This window comes from Diabrotica undecimpunctata, chromosome 10, assembly GCF_040954645.1.
Source record: "Diabrotica undecimpunctata isolate CICGRU chromosome 10, icDiaUnde3, whole genome shotgun sequence".
NCBI lineage: Eukaryota > Metazoa > Arthropoda > Insecta > Coleoptera > Chrysomelidae > Diabrotica > Diabrotica undecimpunctata.
In genome coordinates, this window is record NC_092812.1 from 61,455,151 (window position 1) to 61,480,936 (window position 25,786).

The following is a 25,786-nucleotide window of genomic DNA, read 5'->3' on the forward strand; positions in this document are numbered from 1 at the left end:
CAACGCAGAAAAGATGACGACGCGAATAAGGTTAAGCTTGTTTCGGATACTGTTGGCTGCCAGGAAAAGCAAATCACCTTCTACAGAGTCGGCAAAGCAAACCAACGATTTCCCCGCATGATAAAGGTAGTAATGGGTTCGGAATACCACGTTAAAGATATTCTGAGAAATAAAGCCAAACTTCTGGAGAACAAAGCCACGGAAAAATTCTCAATAATTGACGACAAGACGCCCATCCAACAAGTACGTTTAAAAGAACTCCGAAGTAAGCTAGAAACTCGCAAAAATAACGGTGAACATGATTTAACTATTAAATACATCAATGGCACTCCCAGAATCACGAAATTTCGTTTATCATTTTTCTACCGACAAATTTAATGACTGGCTATTTCTATATACTAATTTAGATTCACTTTCCGCTAAGTTTGACGAATTTGTATGCACAGTGCAACTTCTTAAACCTGACATTATTTGTATTGCCGAATCCTGGCTTAAACCCACAATTCCTGACTCCTCTGTTAATATAAATGGATATACAATATATCATAAAGACAGAGAAAATCGTGTGGGTGGCGGTGTATGCATTTACTTATCTAATATTATTACAACAACTTTCAAAATTAACATTAAACTAATAGATATTACTGGAATAGATGCAATTCACTTATCTATTACTAAAAATTCTTTTTGCCTTAATTTAGTATGTATATATCGTCCACCTACTACACTACTTGCACACGATAATGTTTTGTTCACAAAACTTGAAGAACTATCATCTCTTGATAATCTTATCATTACTGGAGATTTTAACTTCCCAGAGATTACCTGGCCAATAACTTCATTATCTGACGCCGAAAACGCTCATAATTTATTTAAAAGCTTTGTAGTAAATTCAAACCTGATACAACTCATTACAGAACCCACTAGATTTAGAAATAATAACCAACCTTCTACTTTAGATCTAGTGCTTATTAATGACGAACAGCTAATTTCATCTCTCGACGTCAGTTCTCCTATAGGAAAGTCAGATCATGCAGTTATAACGGCTCACATTCAGTTCAGTCAAATATTACCCCTCAAAAATAATATTGTAACATATGCTACTACCGACTTTTCTGAAGTCGACATTGAACTCTCTCAAATCGACTGGCATTTATTTTTTGCAAACTTAAACGACCCCTCATTAATGTGGACTGCATTTCTCGATAAAATCCACAATATAATTTCTACAAATACCACTTTCCGTAAGAGTTATAAAAACAACCTTAAACCCTGGATAAATCGAAGAGCAATTAAACAAATTAACCACAAACGACATCTATGGCGAAAATTTAAACACACCGGGCTTCTTAGTGATTTCCAAAGCCACCGCAGATTTTCAAATAACTTAAAAACATCTCTAAAAACCCTAAGACAAAATTTTGAAGCAAATGTTATCGAAAGCGGCAACATTAAAAAAGTCTACAAATACATACGTTCCTCCATGACATCTAAAGTTTCCATTCCTCTACTTCAAAAATCCAACCAGACTTTATGCTCTTCTGACAAAGAATCTTCCGAAACTCTCTCTTTAGCATTTTCACAGGTTTTTACTAAACAATCGAATGATGGTTATCTACCTGCTATTAACTGTAATCGTGTCGGCGCATCCTTACAGCAAGTTGAATTCACAGTGGATCATGTCAAACAACACTTAATTAAACTTCGCACAGCCGCTTCACCCGGTTTAGATGGTTTATCACCAAAACTGTTAAAAAGGTGCGCAGACACGCTTGCAATACCCTTAACGTTAATTATGCAAACTTCTTTCATCCAGAACTCTTTACCCCCCAGTTGGAAATTAGCTTCCGTTACCCCTATTTTTAAAAAAGGCAACAAACTAGATCCCAACAATTATCGTCCTATTAGCTTGCTGCCAGTAGTTGCCAAAGTTATGGAAGCCATTATCTCCGAGGAGATGACCAAATTCCTTCTCCAGGAACATGTTATTCCAACACAACATGGATTTGTCTCTGGTCGCTTTACTCTAACCAACCTCTTACATTGTATTAACGACTGGACGTCATCCCTTAACAGTTCGCAGCCGGTCGACGTTGTTTATCTAGATTTCTCTAAAGCCTTTGACCGTGTACCTAAGCGCAGACTTCTACATAAGCTAGAACATTTCGGAGTTCGCGGTACTTTACTTCGTTGGACAGTTTACAAAGTTAGAGTTGGCGAATCTTTCTCACAGGACAGGTTAGTGGAAAGTGGAGTGCCTCAGGGTTCCGTCCTTGGACCTCTGCTGTTTACGGTTTACACCAGCGATGTTCCTTATTATGTCTCAAGTAAAATATCGTTCTACGCTGATGACACAAAAATATATGCCAATCCAATGACAAACCAGCTAACACTCCAAATGGACTTGGACTATATTTTAACTTGGTGTTCCCAGTGGTTACTACCCTTAAACGCCGAAAAATGTGTAGTGCTTCGAATTGGTAAAAATAACCCACTTGTGCCGTACTTTGTTAACGGGCAGCCATTAGATTCAGTGTTTTCGCATAACGATCTTGGTGTTATCATAAACAGCAGCCTAACTTGGTCCGACCATATTACCTCTATTTGTAAACGTGCGAACTCCAGACTGTATCTTATTCGGAGGTGTTTTTCGAGAGTTTCAATGCAATCATTCTGTAAACTTTACGCTCTTTACGTAAGACCCATACTTGAATACGCTGGACCAACGTGGAAAACGTCCAAAGAAAAGCCACCCGAATTTCTTTGGGACCGAGAAGACCTTCCTATGCAGAAAGACTTAGTATGGCTAACCTAACTTCCTTCGAACTTCGCCGACAACGTGGAGACTTAATTACAACTTTTAAAATATTAAAATTCAATTTTGGAAATCTCGATGAAATTTTTATCATTAATCAAGATGAACGCCTCAGAGGTCATCAGTTCAAACTGAAGAAAGAAAATTTTTCTATAAGATCAAGGCAGAACTTTTTACCAAATAGTTTTTGAGTGCTGGAATAACCTTAACGATAACATTGTCTCTGCTCCCTCTACCAATTCGTTCAAAAACAGACTTGACCGTTTTACATTATAGTAAAAAAAATTTTTTCTTTTAAACCAAAAATTGTAATTTTATTTCTTTTATTTGTAATTTTTGTTTTTTTTACTAGTAGGTTATTAATGAAATTTCTTTGTTTTTGGGCATAATAGGGACTTAGTTCCTCTGCCCTCGCTTATGTATAATAATAATAATAATAATCATCTTCTCCACACTCCATTGTCATTCACTGCTCCATAGATTCGCCTTAGTACTTTTCTTTCGAAACATTCTAACATGTTTTCATCACTTTTTGTTAGAGTCCAGGTCCTAAACCATATGTTATAACTGGGCGTATTATTGTTTTATAGAGTTTTATTTTTGTATTTCTAGATATAATTGTGGGAGGAGATTGAGCTCAAAATGGCATCTGTTGGCCGTTAAAATTCTGCGGTTTATATCTGCGGCAGTATTATTTTCAGTGTTAAGGAGCGCTCCCAGGTATACAAATTCGTTTACTGCTTCGATGACGTCATTTTCTATAACAATATATTTCATATACTTATTATTTTCATTGCTTTACCATTTATCAAGCAGTTTCACCATTTACGAAGTCATCTGAGAAACAGCGTGGGCGTTGAATGTATCTACATTCACATCAGAAAGGTGTTCAGCTTCATCAGCGTGTTCAGACAACATTTTTGTAATTTGAATTAAAGAAAATTGCAAAAAACACTTAAAATAGATAAAAGACCGGTGGTCACGCGGTCCAAAAATATAAAATTTCATTGTGGAACCACGTGCCACGTGCGTGAGGTCACGCACAAAAATCATTAAATTGAGCAAAAAAAAATGATTCTAGATGAATCTTTAACTAAATCAGTTTGTTAGAAGAATTTAAAAATTTACTAAGAATATAAAAAAAAATGTTCCCACGATGTAAAACACAAATGACCACCGGTAGGTACATGAGGCTCAAAGCTGATAAAAAGAATATTAAGCAAAATTACTGTAACAAATTGTTTTATGAAAAAATCTAAAAATATTTAAAATGGAGATAGCAATTACAAAAAAAATTCAAAAGTAAATAATGAATCCACCGATGTGTGTGCTAATTAAATAGAGCATTCAAATTCATTTATTACTGTCTTTCCGCATATATTACAATAATGATTCCGTCCTTGCACGGAAAATTTAAAACACCTTATTTTTATACCTAAATAAACTTCTTTAGTGGAATAAATCACTATTTATCGGGATCTTTTTGAAGTCATACTATGCATATTCATAAATTATGCAGAAATTTTTTGTATCAAATTATACCCAACGCACGGGTGCAGAAAGTGCTAAATTATCTAATTATGATTCGCTTTTCCGGAAACAATGTTTGATATATGTCGAAGGTAACTCTTATTTTGTTTGTTATTTTATTGTGTAATATCAGGTATCGTTTAAATATACACTGAGGTTCGTTCATGTGTTGTATTCCGTTGGCAGCCTTGGAGGTTGTACTAGGTACCTCATAAAGTGATTTTTACCATAATTATTAACATTGACCCTACGGACAAGATACCAGTCAGTCTTAACTTTCGTAGTTACAGAAAATATAGTTATGCTTGGATTTAAAATTTTGCTTGTGACTGTGTTGTGTATATTCAGTTTTTTTGAAACTATAGGTATGTTATTTTATTCATATTACATTTTTATTTTCTCACGAGTCATTAATTGCATTGCACATCCTCTAGCAAATTATATTGCATACATAATATGTGATATTAATATATTAATATTCAATTACACAGATATGCCGTAAAATTAATAGGCTCATATATATTGGCAAATTCTCCCAATAGTTAAAGCACTGTTGAAAACAAGCAAAATACGATTTTATCTCATTCGAGAAATATACAATTTATACAGAAGTAAAAAACTTCACAATTTATATTTTGGTATAAAAATATTTAATTTAAAATTTGTGTAAAGTATCTTCCAAAATTTATAGATACAGATGCATAACGTTTTCGATCTAGATCAGATCATCCTCAGTGCCTTCTTGGTACTTGAAGCCAACACTAAAATTGCAGCGGAGAGTTTTTAATTAAATGTTTTATACCAAGATACAAATTGTGAAGTTTTTTACTTCTGCACAAGTTTTTTAACTATGGTATACAGCCAACTACTGGGCTTTTCCCATTAATTTTTTTTAAATATACAATTGTTAGTGCAAAAATAGAAGAAAATTACAAATTCTATTGTTTCTGAACTGTAGTGGTAAGTAACATTCAAAATTTTTCTTAATGAGAAAATGAAAACATATTATCTTGCAGTTTAATCAAGAATTAGATCCATACTCATAATTACTGTCGTCAATATCTTCATTTGGATTATAAATGAATCACTTATAAGAGGAACCCCATAATATTTTTTTTCTCAAATAAATTGTTCAGCGTCACCTGAAACTAAATTTTATAAGGAATTAAAATGAAAAAAAATACAGATAGTACCTACTGTAATTTATATTAAAAAGTACAAAAAATATTATTACAACTCAAAAAAAAAAACGAAAAGTGTGGTGATCATTTATCTTCTTCAGATATATTGTTGAACAATTCATTATAATAATCCTGGATATTTTCTACATCCGGTATATAACTTTGTAGTTTTTGTATATCAACAATCTTCGTATAATTAATCGGAATCTTTCCACTGGGATATACCAATGCTTCTGGCAATATTAGTATATTTTTTTTATTACTGTTAAGCCTGAAGGTGTGATTGGCTAATCCGTTAATAAAAGGGTATCTACAACTAAGTTTGAGTTCTCGTAGAAGTGGTGAAAATACATGAATTGGCTTATTTTTAGTTGAACCTTCTGATTCCTTGGAATATTTTTGCCACTGGATTCCGCGGATAACATGGTTTCTTTGTAGTACTCTGGCCAGCAACTTTTGTAATCCATTACGTCTTCAGCATTAACCAATATCATATTAAAGCGGTTATTTTTACCTGAAGTTTTTATGAGCTGTCCATATTCTTCCATGTTGTATATTTGGTCTACTTTTCTAATTTTACTTTTATTCACCGCAAAATCCCTATCACAGGGTAGGAAGCAATGACCCCTAATAGGAAAATAATGGTAAATGGTCTTAAATTTTTCGAGCGAAATCAAAGCGGAAAAAAACCTTAACACAGTATTGTTTTTATTTTGCGCTCATGCTCTCCACAACCGTCAGAAAAAAACATGAAGATATTTCACTAACGGCATCTTCTCTATAAAATATCTTATTAGAAATGAGCAAACTTCATTCGGTCCCTTCGTACTGTTACCCTCATGATAAAGGAAAAACGTCGCGTTTCCTGTTTTATTATTTTTAGTACAAAAAACGTTCACTGTTACCTGGCTAATCTAGAAAACCTCTTGCACTGGAATTTGTGGCAGTTGAAGGTTCTGCATAAAATCTATAGAAATAATCCCAATTTCCTCATTGGACTCGGCCATTTCTATAACAAATTTCATTTGAGTTGACAATTTCTTAGCTCGACGTAGATGAATCATTTTCTGTCGCTTTCACTCATTTTAAAATATTTTTGTCAAGATATAATACAAATAAGTAATCCACAATATTATTACTACTGTATTTGTATTCATTACACATTTATTTATCTATTTGCATTCACAACACAAGATTGAACTTGACTGAAAATTATTGGCATTATTGCGCCAAATTATAAAGACATGCGCGCTGCATACGAGAAACGCCTTTAGTCATGGACATCTGGTGTTTCTCTAATATACCACCAAATCATACCGCTGTAGATAGGTTACGAATGCACTGACTGAAGGCGTTTCTTTACAAAAATGTGTATTTACAGTTTAAAAGTCCATTTTAGTGAAAAAACGATTTTGGCAAAATTATGACTTATGGGGTTTCTCAAATAAGTGATTCAAATGATGACCGGGTTAATTGCTTCCATGCGATTTTGGACGTGTACGAACTCATCACTATATAGCCCCCCATAAAATTATTAGACACTCGGAGATATAGTAAACATCACCGGCATCCTTTGGAGATTGGTAAACTCATCACCGCAGATAGGTCACCGGGATTTTAGATAGATAAGATTGCCTCTTACCTGTTACACTTTTCGTTTATGTGATAATTTAATAAATTCAGAAATGATTTTAAGCAAGTTGCTTTAAAATTTAACTGAGATATTAATATGTCTTACAGTGTAGCCCATTAGGCGTATCTGCCAATCTAAATGCTTTTGAGATCTAAAAATTTAGTTGCATAGGATTTCGATAGTGAACTTTAAAATGAATAAAATGATTTTTGTTTATATCGGAAGTAGTCCCCAACTTCGTTATTTGATTTTCATTGCATTTTTATATTTCTCATTGAATTCTCGAGATAATTTGTTGAGCATACACTCGGTCTAAGTCTTACCGTTTTGGCGTTATTTGACTATCTTGAAAATAATAGGCGATTGAACCTTGAGTGTGCTATTGGTGCATAGAAGTCGAAGGAAACTTAATTTTCTACACTTAATTACGCTGATTTTTTTCTGTTTGATCAGGATGATGCGCGAAAACCAGTGCGAAACAACTAAACAAAAACGGTATAAAATTTCTACTCACCAGTTTTATGACATTTAGCCTTACACCCTTTCGTCGCACAAGTCCACAAAAGCAATTCGATTTTTTTAGAGTCTTTCGCAATTGAAATTTGAAATTATTGAAAATCATCATTTTTTGTCCGCGTTATCTCAGAACGTAATCAATTAGCAGTTCACTATACATGTTGAAGGAACAAGGGCAAATGAAGAGAAATTTTTCTTTTCGCATGATTTTAGGTAGCTATCAATAGAATTTTGTGGAATTCCCAAATAAAAACCAATAAATTGCAGTTGCATTTGAGACATCTGGATTTGGATTATATTGTGAAATTACCAAAAACTAGCCGTTTGCAAGGATTTTATGGTCTATACCTGATCCGGGGTGCAGGTAGGCCAGTGATCAGTTTACCAATCTCTTAGGGTCTATTTTGAAAACCCTACTTTTATGGCGGTGATGAGTTTGTACTATGTACGAGGGTATTTATGGTAATTGGTGATGAGTTTACGTGTACCCGCCATTTTCATGCTTCTAACTTTTCACATTTCCGTACATTTTTTTCCCAAATTGCAGAAGTACAGTATTCGATGCTTCTTGCCATGTTTTCAAAACTACGGCGTTACTGTAACCATTACGTCCAATATAGTAATCGTAGTAAGTTTTGAAAGAATCCTGAGGAACTGAAATATTTTCATTCATTAATCATTCTTTTATTTTATGATATGGGCATTATCCAAACTTATAACAGATGGTTTATGTAAACTTGGAAGCAGATTGTCTTTCAACAATTTCACAAACATCTTGGTAATTATGTTGTTGTGATAATCAACCGATTTTGATTTTGACGAAAAGACAAGGTCCGCTCCATCAATAAAACCATGTTTTTACACACATGCAATATAATATGTCTCTGTCCCTCAGTATCGGTGTTTTTTACGCATTTTATACGCTCGTCCTGCCAAGTTAGTTTTATTCCACCTTTAGCAAAATCTACGTTTCATCTAAATAATCAAATAACGCGAGTTTTTTTTTTCCAAGTAATTATAGTTCCTTAAAAACTCGATTCTTTTGTGAACGACACTAGCTCTTTCACACAAGGCTTTTCTATTGTCTTCCGTTTTGAATCTAAATCTAATGTGCTTGAAAACTTGTCCTCACGGAGTATCTGAGTGCAATTTATTAAAAAATAAATAATGAGTGTATATGTATTCGTAACAAATAACAGGAACTCATTTAACATCGTTGTTATTCCAAGAAATTCTTGACGAAAACAAAGTGACAACAGATGAGACAAGATAATAATATATTAGGAATCACGGAAATATAAACGCACAGGGAAAAACATAACTTTTATGGTCAGATGAATTCAAACAATAGGTTTTTCATTTTTTTAGGTTATTTAATTGGTTAGGATATAGAATTTCAATGGATTCAAATTGTTTAGGATATAGAAAAATTCAAGAAAAACCTTTATGTAAATTTTGAAATATCGGATAGACCGTCAAGTGATCGAAATGCTCTATCTATAGTCTACCTACCCTATCGACCGTTTAGGCTTACAGAGCCTGCATATTAAATAATGTACAAAATATTCCCATCTATTCATGACATAAACACGTTTAAAATACCGCAAAAAATGTAATTAAGAAACAGTTTAATTATATTCTTAAACAAAAATTTAAATATTAATAATTAATGTGTAGTTAACGTTAGTCGTGGTTATGTTTTTTGTACGTGACTTTTGTACTTTCGTACGTTAATGTTATTTTTAAACAAACAAACATTACTGCATAAACAGATTCATTTGTATAATATTTAATTATGGCCACAAATAAGGGAATTAGGACAGCAAAAATGAAAATCTATTGGTACCGAGCATTTTATTACCCAATAGTACTAATGAGAAGGGTCAGGGCAAAAACCATCACAAATCATTCAAGATTTGTAGTCTGCTTTGCGACTACAAATCAATGAAAGAAAGTAAATGTGATTTAAAACAAATAAACATTAATGTATTTATGGAGGTAGTCCGACAAGGATGTATATTGTTACCTCTAGTATTTTCCAAGAAGTAGAAAACGAAGCCAAACTGAGAGAACTGGAAATAAAACAAAATATATGAATGTAAGCAAGAAAAAGAAGACACAAATGGCAATAGATGGACACAGTTTCGAAGAGTTTGAAACATTCAAATATTTGGGAGTACTAGTCAACAGAAGAAATGAATGTGTAGATATGAAAAGAAGAATTTAAGCAGGAAATACAGCATTTTATAGAAATAAAAAAATGTTTAGAGATAAGAAGTTAAGCCTAAACACAAAAATGAAAATTTACAAAACGACCATAAGACCAATAGTAGTACATGCTGCAGAAACATTTACATTAACAGTAAGAGAAGAAGAGCAATTAAAAGTTTTTGAGAGGAAGATTATCAGAAAAATACTGGGACCACAGAGGGAAAACAAAGAGGTTGCAAGACAATGGATGAATCACGAAATACAAGAATGGATGGGTCAAGAGCACATAGTTAGAGCAATAAAATCACGAAGAATTAGATGGTATGGACACATAATGAGAAGAGAGAAGAGCAATCCGTTAAGAGTTATAACGGAATGGATACCACCAGGTAAAAGAACCAAGAAATCAAAGAGAGAGAAGAATGGAGAAAAGTAGTGGAAACAGCGAAGTCACACCAGAAACTGTAAAACCAAACCCAGAATGAGATGATCCCCCACACAAAAAGGATCTTCAAGTGAAAACAGCTTCAGCTTCTTCGGGAGCGTATAGCTTGTATATATATTATTTTCCACTTAATCGGAAAAAATCATACTGGAAGGTACTGAATCAGAAACAGCAGGGATCAAGGTGAATGAGCTTTTAATTGTCAATGGAATGGAGGCCGAGAACCTATAGAAGAAGCCGAGGACGACCACCGACAATATGTATATGAGTATCTGGAAGCTGGCTACAAGCTGTCCAGTACAGAGAACATTAGAAGGGACTAAGGGAGGCCTATGTCCAGCAGTGGCCGCTATCGGCTGAATGATGATGGCTTTTGTTGCTATCATTATGCACTGATGAATTCCATGTATGTAGATGTCTTTCAGGTGCTTTATAAAAGATAATGGTTATTCCTTGGTTATGTTATTAGCAGAAATCTATGAGGCGATCTCCTCTGTCGTTGCCTACACAAAATCAATATAATTCTACTATTTTAAAATTATGCTTTAATTTTGGAGCGCAGTGTAGGTGAGAGCGACTGTCATATTTAGTGCTGCTGCTAAGTTTATCAGTCGTAATCCATTATCGCTACTGATGTTGTGTAGGCTATGCTTTCCTATCGTGGGCATGAAAACTCGCTTTCGTCCTATTCTTGCATTCATGTCATGCATCTGTATGAACTTCAAAAACGATGTGCGATTGTCCTAATTGAAAGTGCTAAATATTTTCTTTGTGTTGCTATGAATCTTCAAGTTAGTTCTTTAGTAGTTTATGCTTTATGTAGACTATAGGGTCATAAGCAAAGTCGAAAAGGGCAGCGAAATGAAAACGACTCCATAGCAAGACCATATTCTTGTTTTTTCGGCATTATGACGTCATACATCTACTACTGCTAAAGACCTGCTTAAAGATTTCCGATTGGTAAATAGCTGACAAGATCAATGGAATCTAATTTAAGACCCAGAAAAGTTATATGAAAGCTTCGTCTAACATCTAACACAAAATATTATTTGGTAAAGTTAGCCAAAATTGAAAAGTTGTATATCCCTCAACAAAGTGTGTCGCTAATTCTGTAAGGACATTTATAATTTCAACTTAATCAATTTTTAATTATGACATAATGAATCATTTCTGTAAGTTTATTTTCAATAACAGGTATTTAACAGGAGCCCGTTTTATGTAAACAAGTATATGTTACAAGTACAACGTGTAATTTACAAAGTATGTCGTAGAACCACGTAGTCATCCTTTAATTCAAGAAAATGCGAATAATGAAATACTGTGTATTCAGTTATTATACGAGTAATCATTTGAAGATGTCTGAAGTCAAGAGGATATTTTTTTTATGTATTATTCTGTGGCACAAAAGATAGTGTCATTTTTTAAAATAACTAATACAATTAAAAAAGTAACGTAACAAATAAATGCAAATAAATTTTGTTTATTTATTTATTTATTAAAAAAAAACAATAGATAAAAATACACTACCAAGCCCGAGTAAGCAATATTTAATTTTAAATGAAATATTTTAATAGTTTGTAATAGTTGCGATGTGTATAATTTATCATCATATTATATCACATAATTACTATAACAAGGTGTCGCTACTATCACGTAACATTTGTTCAGTTCTTTCCAATCTTGTTTACCAGCTTTTTCCATTGTTTTCTATTCATTGCCGTACCTTTTGTTTTGCAATCTTTTCACAATTTCCGAACGTCATCTAGTGAACTGTAAATAAAACAAGCCCGAGCAGCTCATGTTCTATTACCAGTCAAGAACCCATTAAATTGTCAAAACAAAAACACAAGTCGACCTCATTCATTTCATACTCATACATGAGTGATAAACAGAAAGAAAATACAAACAATCTAAAAACAGGACACTCATCTTGGAATACCCAATTGAAAAAAGAAAACAAATACAAACCCATTATTGGAAGCAACGAATCGTCTACTGTAAACACCATTCCTAGACAAGGTCATGTACATGTGTCACGCGTACTGCCCTGCTAAGTAAAAACGTCCGAACTGACAATAGTGACAATATTAGACTTTTGAGAAAAAGCAATATTTGTAGTTAATACCGTGCCATCCTCATTTTAAAAAGCAGACAGTTTTCGACTGGGAAATTTCGACACTAAGCAGGTAGCGACTAAAATTTAATGGCAATTTTCGACACCAGCCCCAATTCCCGTTTTTATCTTACAGGTAAATTCGACACCAAATAAATATAGCTGCGACATAAATAAAATACCATAATTAATTAATTAATTAATTTATTTTAATAAAAGTAATGTGCATTTTATTTCTTTATAACTGTAATAATATCTAAATATAATACAACTAGTACCTAATTTTTGTACATTTTACCGTTAATGTACTTGTATACAATGATTTATTTGCTATTATAGGAATGATAAGATACAGCTTTTATAAAATCTAACCTACGTATTTGTTGGGATCGTAGTTTATCCATCATTTTCTCCAAAAATGCCAATTTAGCCTTAACAGTAGTATCTTTGATTTTTGCTGGTATATGTAAACTATTTATTTTGACATAAGTGTCTACTTGAAATTCTTTTAACTTTTCAATAAAAATAAAAATAGAAGGATGTGTTGAATAAAAAGAAGAATTAAATCTAGAATGAAAGGATTCACAGGCATTTGTGGTCCTCGCAATAGACGGATTCTGATTAGACCATGTGTGTGGTGGAAATAGAGCGCTATCGAAAATGTAATTTTCCAGTAAATAATCTGCATATATATCAACTGTTGCGTTTATAGGTTTATATGACATTAAATCATAAAGAAAGCATTCTTCAAGTTCTGCTGGATTTAAATAAGTTAAACCAAACGTATGCCTTAACCATTTTCCAATTTCTGAATTTGTATCCTTATATTCTTGTACCAAACCCAAAGATTGAATTTTTTTAAACCAGTTTTGGTATAAGTGAAAACGGCATCCACTAATTTTTGCATTGGGCCACATATACAATAAAGCACAGTGAATTGCTTTTTCAAAGTCCACAAATATTTCAGTTGGCTCTAATGATAATTGAAATGTTTCAAAAATCTTAGACCTTAATAAAGAAAATAAATTTTTGTATGTCATTGACAATTTGTCTTTTAACAAACAGTATGCTAAAGGAACATAATGTCCATTTTCCAAGCCATGTATAGTAAATAATTGTAGAAAATATTTGGTACTGTATGAAAATGTACCATCCATATACAAAGTTTTTAATTTACACCACAAACGAATATTTGTCTCGCATGAAAATACAATTACATTTAATTCAGGATGATTTAAAAACAAAAAACTTTCATTGCGACAGGTTTTAGGAGAATAATTACTAACCGCGTTATGGACTTCTGATATGCTTCTTGGTAACGGACCTGGTAACAATTTATGACGACAGTTGTAAATGTTCTTTCTTATGCTAGCTATGTCAGGAACCGTCAGTAAATTGGCATCACACTCAGCAACAGCAGTTCTTGTAATTTTGGCAGGCTTTTCCGATATGTCCTCTTGGGCTTTTCTTTTACATGCATTGGTTACCATCTTTACTTCAAGCTTTTTTGGATCGGCTTCATGATTATGTACCAAATCACTTCTTGTGATGGTGAGGTCCTCACAGCCTATTGTAAACACTTTTGCGGAACACTTAGTGTTTCTTTGGATGCAGCGCCAAAATATCTCGCTGCTTTTTAACACTTTCTGTTTCGAGAACGAATGATGCTCCACCACTAATAAATCTCGACCACGGGAACTTTTTATCAAACTCATTTTTTAAATACCCGTATACGTGCACAAGTCAACGTCAAACAAGAAATAAATTACAACTGAAATAATTTAGTCACAAGTACACAAGTGCCACGCCCCCCGCCGTGACAATAAATATTGGGAAAACCCGCTTGTCCTGCTTGGGTGCAAATGTCCATCGCCTCTAGTTACCTACCTACCTGCTTTACACCGCGGTGTCGAAATTTCCTATAATAAAATTTGACCCTTCGATTACCCCAGGTACAAAGACAATTTGGTGTCGAAAGTTCGCCCGCCGAGTTAATTAGGATTAAAGTTTATTTTCATTTACCTGCTACTAACAAAAACTACCCAAAGTTTGACATTTGATAGATAGGATTTCTTAACTAAGTATTAATAATGTATAGGTTATTTAGAATTATTAATTTTTCAGATAGGACTTTTTTAGTTTAAATATGAATGACAATTAAAATTGTTCTAACTGCATTTACTTATTAAATAAGTTTATTAAAAAAAGACAAAACTGTTACATATTTAATATTTCCACAAAAATAATTACATTAAAAAAAATCTTGAAAAAAATTAAATCAAATTACAAATTATCCTCAACAACAGATTCTAACACTGGCATATCTTCCCAAAACATAATCCTATTCTTAGGTAATATTGGGTGGAGCTTATTTAGCAATGTTTGTTTTCTCTTTATGTCAATCCCTCGAGCCTTATTATGCATGTTGGGTTTGGGTAATGTCTGCTTTGTAAGATTTTGCCATTAGGAAATTAAGATTTATAAAATCGTCTGAAAAACTTACTTTGTATTTAAGGTTTTTACTTCCTCTTGAACAAGAAATAAGAACTACATCTCGTTATACGGCGTTGGTGACAAGTGATTAATTTTATGTGTTGAGCTATGATCTTTCCATGCATAAAAATGTTCTATTTGCATAGGTAATATCTGCACTTTTCCAGAATTTGAATTCTGTACACAAGACATAAAGTTATCAAAGTCTAATACTTTACCCATTTTTGTTAGTGCCTTTTCTACCTGATGGTGAAAACTATCAGCAACCATAAAAGTTTGTCCAGGTTCGAAAAATTTTAGAGTCAGATTTTGTAACTGAACTTCAGGACTATTTACAATATATATTAAAAAGAAAAGAAGTGCCCAGTTTTTGTTTTGAGATGCACAGTTATCTAACCAGAATGTTATATTTTGTTCATCTCTGTGGTGTAAAATAAATCTGTAAAAAGTCGAAATGATGTCTTCCTTATTTCTGCCTGATATACTCTCATGCCAAATAACTGCTGTTGGCTTTTGTTTATTCGATGAAATACCGATTGGCACAAAACTTTCGTTGTATGCAATAATGCGAGGAACAATACGTCTTTGAACATCTCTGCCCGAGGTAACATGATCACTTTTTGTAAATCAACAGAAATATACATTTTGTGAGAGGTTGTGGATACAGTCACATCATTTTGATATTCTTTCCGTGCTGAGTCATATAAAATTTTATGCTTCTTCCATGTTTGACAGCAGGCACACTCTGCATTTTCATTAATTTCATTATGTTTTGTCTCAGATTTATGTAGGTTGTATGTTTCGCATTCAAAACACTCTTCATGACCCAGCTTTGCAAATGATATATTCATATCACTAACATTTTTACGATAAACTTCATAACTGACTTTCATATCTAGATACATTTCCTTGAAGTGCTTGTGCATTTGTGTAATAAAAATATCACTGGGCAAATACAGCTCATTTGGTGCATGTTCTCGGCGATAATGTGCTATTGTCGGATTGAATAACTGTACTTGTGTCTTGTTTAATAAGATCGGTATCAATTTTCCATTTACATGGATGACGTCCTCTTTTATCAGGAACAGGTATTATGTTCGTAGCTGCTGGAGTGTTTCGAATAGTTTTCAAAATTCGGTCTTTGTTAACATCAAAGCCCAGGGTAGAAAGGAGAAAAGTTTTGCAAACAATAACTTCATCACCATTAACATTTTTCAGGTAATACTTGAACGTATTTCTGCGACAAGTGTTTGTTCCAGCTGCTCTTCGTTTTATATCGAAGCGCTTTATACAACCATATATAAATATATTTCTGGCTTTTGCATTCATTTCCCACACTAGCTGATTAATAACTTGCTGTCTCTGGACATTAATTTTTGATGCACACTTTAACTTGCACTGTTCTGGATTACATGGTGGTTTAATGACATGTTTTTGCTTCAAAGAAACTGTTTTTTGCTTTTCTCTAGTAGCTGGTGATAAATCACACTTCTTACGTTTTCTGATTTTACCTTTCTTTGTATAAATTTTATCATATTTCAGCTCAACAGTATGTATTGCGTTGTCCACGACATTATCAAGTAGCTGCTTAATAAAAGGCAAAGTTTCTTCTGCAACATCGATGTTCACATCATCTTCGTTAATATTATTGGAAAAGTATTTGTTAGTTGATAAAATTTTGTCCTCACGTGGGTTGAGTTTTGTTTCTGAACCTATAGAAGATTCTGTTGCATTAAATTCAACTTCTGCATCAGCAAATTGTCGTTTTTTCTTTTTCTTGTCCTCAATAATACGCATTTCTTCTCGAAACTGTTTATTATGCAATGCTAATGCAACTAATTTTTTTCCTCTGTCCATTTTCCTAAAGAAAAACAAACATTTACTAACTACTCGGTTATTATTTATATGTATTTTTACTTACCACAGCGAATTAAAGAGTGCGGTGGTTATTTATTTTGCTAGTATGTATTATCAAATAAGCCTACTTGCAAGCCTCACAAAATACAAATGAAATTTATTTATTTATTTACAAAACAAAAATTATCACATTCAATTATTATTCAAATATCTATATGAGAAACGATCGGGTATTCACATAACTTACAGTTGTAATTCCCCTAGTCATATATTTCGTATATGCGCTAGATCAACATTAATTTCACCATTTCAATGATTTTAACACGACTTACTTAACTAAAAAGTCCTATCTTCACAATTTGATGCAGACAGGACGCTTTAACTAAGTAATTGGCATCATCATCATCATCATCATCCAGCCCCGTTTTCACATCCATTGTTGGATATAGGCCTCCTCCAAACGTCTCCAGTTCTCTCTATCTCTAGCTGCTGCAATCCAGTTTGTTTCTATTCTCCTTAGGTCGTCGGTCCATCGGGTGGGTGGTCTGCCTCGACTTCGCTTGTCGGCTCTTGGTCTCCACTCCAATAATCTCTTCGTCCATCTTCCGTCTTCCATTCTAGCAACATGTCCAGCCCACCTCCACTTTTGTTTATTGATTCGCAGTATAATATCGTCAACGCCAGTTCGTCGGCGTATCTCCTCATTTCTCACGCGATCTTTCAAGGTCAGACCCAGCATTGATCTCTCCATTCGCCTTTGTGTTACCCTCAGTTTTGCGGCAGTAGCTTTCGTTAAAGTTAGGGTCTCTGCTCCGTAGGTCAAGACTGGTAGGATGCATTGGTTAAATGCCTTCCTTTTCAGGTGAATTGGAGTATTTGTTTTAAAAATGTCTCTCATCCTTCCATATGCCGCCCATCCCAACGTGATTCGTCTATTTAGCTCGCAGGTTTGGTTGTCTCTGGTTATTCTGATTTCATGACCCAAGTATGTGTATTTATCGATTAATTCTACCTTGTTGTTATTGATCTGTATCTCTTCGCTGGGAACCATATTGGTCATCATTTTGGTTTTCTCGAAATTTATCTCCAGCCCAGTTTCTTGTAGTATGTAATTCAGTTCTTGGAGCATGTCTTTGATCTCTCCCAGATTATCTGACAGAAGCACGATATCGTCCGCAAAACGTAGATGGTTTAATCTTTCTCCATCGATGGATATTCCTTTCTGTTGCCATGTTAGTCTTTTAAATGCATACTCAAGAACGGTAATGAACAGCTTTGGTGACATGGTATCACCTTGCCTGACTCCCCTTTTTTTTTGTAAGGCATTGGCATATAGGCATATAGGTAATTGGCATATAGGATGTTTATTCTAAGCACAACAGCTGTTAGTTGTAGAAAGGACAAACAAATTTATGATTTTATACGATTTGAGGTGGCAGAAAGGACTTTCTGACTAAGTAATAAGATGGTAAATGTCTAATAGTAGTGGAATATAACATTATTAAGAAAAAACGAAAATTGTAGATCGGATGTTTTTACTAAGCAGGGCAGCGTAGGTGTTGATATGAAAGCCGATGATTTTCTAAAATTCTTGGGTGAGACGGTACTCGATATTACTTTTAACTGTGTGAAATGACATAGTACTGACAAAAGGCATCTTTCCCTTTCGATAAAAGTCTACAGACCTAATATCTGAACCAAAGAAGCTGAAGTTAGGAGATTTAACTTCGAAAGAAATTTTCAGCACATAAAGAAGACTGAAGAAGAAACCTAGAAACTTCTACTAATTCTTATCAAAATAACTAATTCGACAAGGCAAGGCAAGCATGTTTCATGTAAATTTGCAGTGTATTTCAAATAAAGTCAATATGATCAATGCTTCAATAATATGTTTTTCGGAACACTGGCAAACTAAAGAAAATCTAAAATTAATTAATCAAGGTGAAGTTGCAATTTATATAAAAGAAAATCTTATGTATTCTTCTCTTAATCTAAATGAATATAATGTAGAGCAAAGTTCAGAGTTTTGTGCAATTTATGTACCTTCAATAAAAACCAATATTTTAACTGTATATTTTAATATAAATTTTAAAATTGAATCAGACCCTTCTTTTGATATTCAAATATATTAATAAATTTTGGTCTAAAAGTAACTATAAACGATTATACTAGAATCACATCCCAGTCCAGTAGTTGCATCGACAACATTATGACAAATTTTTCTGAAAATATCTACAGAGTGGGCGTATTTGAACCTTGTTTTTCTGACCATCGAGCTCAATTTTTATTAATTGACTCTGAGCATAAAGTTGTTAACACTAATAAAACATTTCAACGGTTTATTACTTCTTCTGGTTTACAGAAGCTTAAACGTGCGCTAGATAGTACAAAGATAGACTTTTTCATGGTACCAATAATGATCCTGATTTTTTGATAGTCTTTCTATAAAAAAAATAACCAAAATTTATAACAACCTAATATTAAAGCATTTTCCACTAAAAAAAAAATACGACAAACTACTGAAGAATACCCGTGCAATGGTTTAATAACGAATTACGGTCTTGCAGATCTAATCTTTCTCTTATTAAACACATTGCAGATGCCACTAAGGATTCCGATTTGTTCAAAATATATAAAAAAACAAAGATTTGAATATAATCGGCAATTACAAAATGCTAAAAGTTCAGCTTAATCTGATTTTATTAGTAATTCCGAGAATAAACCTAGAAACTGCTGGAAAATAGTAAATTTTGAAAGAAATAATACAAGATCCAGTTCGGTACAACTTGAGTCTGGAGGTACTCGTATTTTTAATCTCATAATTTTTTATTAAAATTATAGAGAATATAATTACATCTCTTAATATCGATTTCCTCTTCAATTACAGAAATTATCCTTCTCCGAGCAAGTCCTTTTTTTCATCCCGTTACGGAAGAAGAGGTATCTCAAATAATGAAGTCTCTTAATAATTCCAATTGTAGGAACGTTCACGAAATTAACAGGAAAATTTAAAAAGAAACCAACTTTCACGTATCTTAATAATTTAATTTTACCAATTGGAGTATTTTCAGAAGTACTACCTATCTATAAAAAGATGATTCCTCAAAAATTGACAATTGTAGACCCATAAGCATTGCTTATACTTTTGGGAAAGTGATTGAAAAGGTTATCAAACAACAATTTTATTCCTATTTTGAATCCAATAATTACTTAAGCAATATGGATTCAGAAGTGCTCGTTCCACTACGAACGCGGTATATTATAATGTTGTGAACGCGGCAATCGCATAGCAATTTTTCTTTGCGACTTGTCTCATTTTGCTCCACAAATTAAATTACTATGGAATCAGAGGTATATCTCTTAAGCTTATAACTTCTTACTTATATGGTGGATACCAGGCGGTAGTGTCTAAAGGTCATTTCAATTCATATCTCCGTACAAATCCGTACAATTCGCAGATGATACGACATACGTTATATCAGGAAAAATAATGAAGATTTAAAAATGTCTTACGAGGAAGTTTCTACTAAATCTAACACATGGTTTGCTGCATACAAACTGAAACTTAACTCCGATCAAACGCAAAACAATGATTACGCTAACTTTGCGGTAAAAATAGCATAGCCATAGCTATATCTCTGCAAGGAAAACTGGTACAGGACCCATCTTGATGGCATATTTTATTGCTAATTAATTGCTATTGACTGGTGTATTACCAAATCCTCAAAAACTACCCCATCATCCCCTAGCTCAAAATACACCCCCTGAAAACCAAGATATCGGCCAAAAAGCGAACCGCAAGGAATTTATTGCCTAATTTATTGCCTAAATTTTACGTCAAGAAGCAATTTATTATTGCAACTGTTACCGAGTGATATGTAATAAGTATTGTCGTTTCACCCCTATTCACAGAGCGGCCTATGCCTTACCTAGTCTATTCTAATTAGGCCTATGGCATGTTCGACCTCCTGTTCTTATGCTCTACAAATATTAAGTTCCGTTGAGGAAGATTCGAGGCAATGTTCACGTTGCATTATTTTGTAGGATTACCTTAATAATTATACATACTTTTAAAATTGTATCCTGGTTATACTTTATCAATGTTAGAAATATAAATTGTAATAATTATTATAATAACTACATTATTATCGAAGTGGTTTTTCTTTATTTCATTATTATTCAGACTTAATTTTACTACTTTAAAGTGATAATTTAGGATAAATTTTTTCAAAAAAACTGATAAATATTCTGTAGTTTTTGTTCGATTAACAAAAAACATGCAAAAATATGTGTGAAATAGGTTTAACAAAGTACCATTATTTTTAGTGCAGGAAAAAAAAACAAAGTATGCAAAATACATTTTTGTCTATATCCAGTAATGCTAAATTTGCTAAAAAAACTAAATGTTGGTTAAGAGTTGATGGCTTTACGAATTGTGTTACTATACGTCATGGAACCCTATGAACACCATTACGAAGAGCTGCTGTTATAGGTTTATTATTTCTTCAAGTATCATTCAACAAAAAATTTTACAATATGATTCATTTGTTTATCAATTAATAACAATTTTACAAAGGTTTTACGTACAAGAATATATTTACATTCCACTTATTGGCTATTGATTATGTACTTCAGAAAGGAACTAAAACGTTAAAGGGGTTTTATTGTTTCGTATGGTCAATGGGTCCACACACATGAAAAAACCGCGGAGTGCTACATTTAAAAGGGTGCATTTAAAAGTTATGGGGCAAAAAATATTATTTTTAACTTTAGAAGGTGACATTTTCTAGCCTATTAAGACATTTTGAAATATTATTAGTTTCTTGGAAGACAATAAAGTACCAAGTTATATAACAATCACATCTATGACTATATATACTACTTATTATAGACTTGTTCGCCTTTCTAAGAATGCTATTGCCATAGTAAACACTATATCAATTAACAAAATAAATACTATTGCTATGTAACTATGACTTGTTATTATAACACAAACATTTTATCAAGTAAATACGATCATGAAACTCGTTAATTCAAAAAAGCCAATTCTACAATAGTAATGTATAAAACACATAAAAAGACTACCATCCAAAACTTAGATGTTTAAAAAATAACCACAGATTGAGAGAACGTACACATCAGCTGTAATTTTCTAGAAAATGCTCAAACTAAGTATGTTTGGATCTAGAAAATAACCCGAAATTTTGACAAAATAATAACACCGAAAGTAAGCCAGTGTTCGATAACAATAATAAGATCAGGTTCTTAGTCGTTCTTCATTTCTACCCATGATTGTCTAATATTCGCTTTTCTGTCCATGTTGTACCAAAAGATTTAATTTAATTTAATTTCTGTGAATTACATCAGTGACCTTGGTTTTCTGTCTAATCCATTCTATTCTTTTTCGATCTTTCTTTTTTATACCTACTCTGCATCGCTCCATTGATCTTCGCTATTATCTCTTTTTTTAGTGTCCAAGTTTTGCTGCCGTATGTCATGATTGGTAGTATACACTGATCGAATGCTTTTTTCTTCAGGTGAAGTGGCATCCTGCATTTGAATATAATTGCATTTTTATCAAAAGATGCCCAAGCCAGTTTCATTCTTCTGTTGATTTCTGGGAGTAAGGAGCCAGATTTATGTATTAATTGTCCCAGGTATACATACTCGTCTACTTTAGCGATCTGAACGATATCGTCTGCAAATCTTAGATGGCTGACGTATTTTCCATCAATGGATACGCCTTTGTTCTGCCAGTTCATTTTGCTGAATATATTTTTTAGAGTTGCAGTGAAGAGCTTTAGTGATATTGCGTCTCCTTGTGAGACGCCTCTGGTAGTGGGAAATTTTGGAGTATTTTCGTAAATTTTTACCTTAGCTTTTGCTTATCTGTATATATTTAGTACGTACAGTTTGTCAATGCCTTGATTGGTCAAAGCTTCGATTAGTTGGGATATAAAGAATCTAAAATCTTCTCGAAATCTATGGTAAACGCTAGCAGTATTTCATATTATTTAGCTCTATTCATTAGTTCTCGAAGCGTATGGATATGATCCAGGGTATTGAATCTACTTCTGAAGCCAGCTTGCTCTCTTGGCTTTGCAGTATCTAATACATTTGTTAATATCTGTTGTTGATGATCTTTGTGAATATCTTGTATATGACTGGTAGTAGACTTATAGGTCTATAGTTTTTGATATCCTCTTTGCTACCTTTCTTCTTCTTCTTCTTCTGGTTCCTATCCGTTTCGGATGTTGGAAATCATATTGGCAATCATGACCTTGCTCGCTGCGGCTCGAAACAGCTCCGTTGAGGTTTTCTTAAACCATGTTCTTAAATTCCGCATACCTTTCTTATAAATGAGAATTATGTTTGCTGTATTCCAGTGGCCTGGTATGCATCTTGATTTTAGGTAGTTCATAAATATGCCTGCTAAGATTTTCCAGGTATATTTGCCAGCGTATTTAAGCAGTTCCACTGTTAAGCCATCTATTCCAACCGTTTTTGTGTTAACATTATTTTGGTTTTATTAGACAGTTTCCTATGTTCAAGGAAATAATGATTTCCATTAATTGAGAACTATCGATTTGGTCATGTAATCTTTCATCAATTTTTCTTTGGTAAAAATCTGAGTTTTCTTTTAGATTTTTATACCAGCTGCTGTTGGTTTTGTGATTAATTTTATTCTTTCTAGTTTTAGATTAGATCTAGAACAATTATTTTTGCTCTGATTACTCTATTGTCACTGCCTTTTTGAAATTTATTTATTACACTAACATTTTTTATTGCAGCAATCTGATTTGTTAGAATGAAGTCAATTTCGTTCTTATTGGTTCCATTTGGTGCTATCCAAGTCCCTTTTCTGTTCGATTTTTTCTTATAGAATGTATTTGCAATATGCATGTTTTGGTGTAGTGTTCAAACTGAACCAGTCTTTCTGACCTTTCATTTCTCTCATTTCTCTCACCAACTATATACTTTCCCATGACTTGTTCCTTGTCTTTTCTTTTTCCACTTAGCCATTAAAGTCACCAATTAAATACTTGAAATAACTTTTATTGTTATTTAATGCTTAAGTTATGTTACTGTAGAGTTTCTCTATTTCTTCGTCAGTGTGAGTAATCGTTGGGGCGTATATTTGTATAATTTGTATGTTGTACCTCTTTAATAGTTGTAAGGTTAAGCTAGCTACTCTATCCGAGATACTATTTATTTCGACTATTCTTCGTTAGAAGTTAGAATAGGAGTACATTAACTTGGGAAAAGGATCACTACAGGAGCAATGTGTCCAATTATATTTATAATATGTACCCTAATCGATGGCTATCCTAATAATTTCGAACATTGAATCACTGTGTGAGGCTTTGAAATATCTAGTAACACTCTGAAGAAGTGGCTGAAGACTATAATCGTGTAAAGTGACACAAATACCACTTAAGAGCTTTTGTTTTCGATGTGGAGGGTTTGATGATGGCCAAGTGCATTGCTATTGTTAATAAAACCCAAAAAACAATACTGCAGTCATACACACACAAAACTCAAAAAACAATACTGCGGTCATACACACAGTTAGTTTGTCGCAAAATAGAAAGTAACTTTCTATTTATCTTATTTTAATAAGAAGACTTCTAATACAGTAAATAACAGCAGTCATGATCATATGTCCAGATGCATTTCCACACAGATTTAGTCGATCCTTCCACACTTTAAAACCATTATCCTCCTTGGCCTTTTTCTGAATGTAGGTTGTGTCGGGCATTTTTTCTTCCAAAACAGAACCGTCTCAGCACAATTGACAAGATGCCGAGATTCGTATTCTCAATCCTCTTTGAGGATTGATCCAGTGAAAAATATTTATAAAGTATGGAAATAATTCTCTTAAGTTTCTGTTATTGTTTTTTGTATATACATATTTGTTTTTTTACGGTTTCGTAGCATACGCCATATCCTCTTTTGACCTCATTACAAATCATGTTCCATATTTGTATCTATTCTGTATCTCCAGAACTGTGTTTCTGTCTTTTGATTGTCTGGATTTCTGTGTCTACTCTATTTGTCACAGTGTTATAAAGCTTAACTTCAGAGGACGTTTGACTTCGAATATTAGTTACAATAATTTTTCGGGTATCGACCCTCGTGTCACCTTTAAAATGCAAGGTTAAAACCTATTAATGGATCTAGTGACTGGCAAAGAAAATGTCGACATAAAAAAGAAGAGGAATCTGGCAAAAGAAGATTTTGAGTAACTTTTGTACGTGTAAATCAAACTTTTTAAAGTTTTTTTTATAGTTTTTTGAAAAAAGGTATCGTTGCCTGATCAGTTTACAACTAAGAACTAAAGCACTATTATTATTCACAGAAAATTTTACTAATTTTATACTAAAGCCTTAAATTCTTTAAATCATTACATGAAATAAAATATGTAATAAACCATACCACTTGCACAAGGACAAACAATAAACAAAGCTATTTTAATTTCTAATAACCATGTTGAATAATAAAAGTATGTTTGTAGAACCGTGTAATTAAGCAATATAAATAACATCCTAAAGTATGCTGTTAAGCATAGGTAGTATGTTAAGCGTTTTTCTTATAAAATTCATGTCGAATCGATGAAGAAATATTAAGACTTATAAACAAAAGTTAAGAAATTGTTTTTTCTTAAAATTTAATAGCAAATACCAGGGGCTGCTTCAATGGTCAAGAATATATTATGCAGAGCAGAATCAAGTAGACATCCCACTATTGATGTCTAGGAGACTTAAGAACTAACATAAGGCAAAAATCTTAAATGAAATCCAATTGGAGGGCAAACCACATAGAAACATCGTTCATTATTAAAGAACTCCACGCTAGTAGTAAGTTGAAAAATAGTAAAGCTGCAGAGGTACATGATAAATGCACTGAAAAAATTAAGCATCACATTAGGGAATAATCCAGCGAACCCTAGCGCTATAAATCGATCTCTCATATATAAAATCTATTCATATAT

At 33.0% G+C, this 25,786-nt stretch overlaps 1 protein-coding gene across 1 annotated transcript in view; it reads left to right on the forward strand.

Annotated features, from left to right (window-relative positions):
• The first annotated feature begins 4,488 nt into the window (after positions 1-4,488).
• Positions 4,489-25,786, forward strand: part of LOC140451728 (sphingomyelin phosphodiesterase-like) — a 40,257-nt gene continuing 18,959 nt past the window's right edge. Inside the window, exon 1 of the mRNA XM_072545571.1 lies at positions 4,489-4,710. Within this exon, the coding sequence (XP_072401672.1) occupies positions 4,647-4,710 (64 nt within the window). The 5' untranslated portion in view covers positions 4,489-4,646. The remainder of the gene's footprint in view (positions 4,711-25,786) is intronic.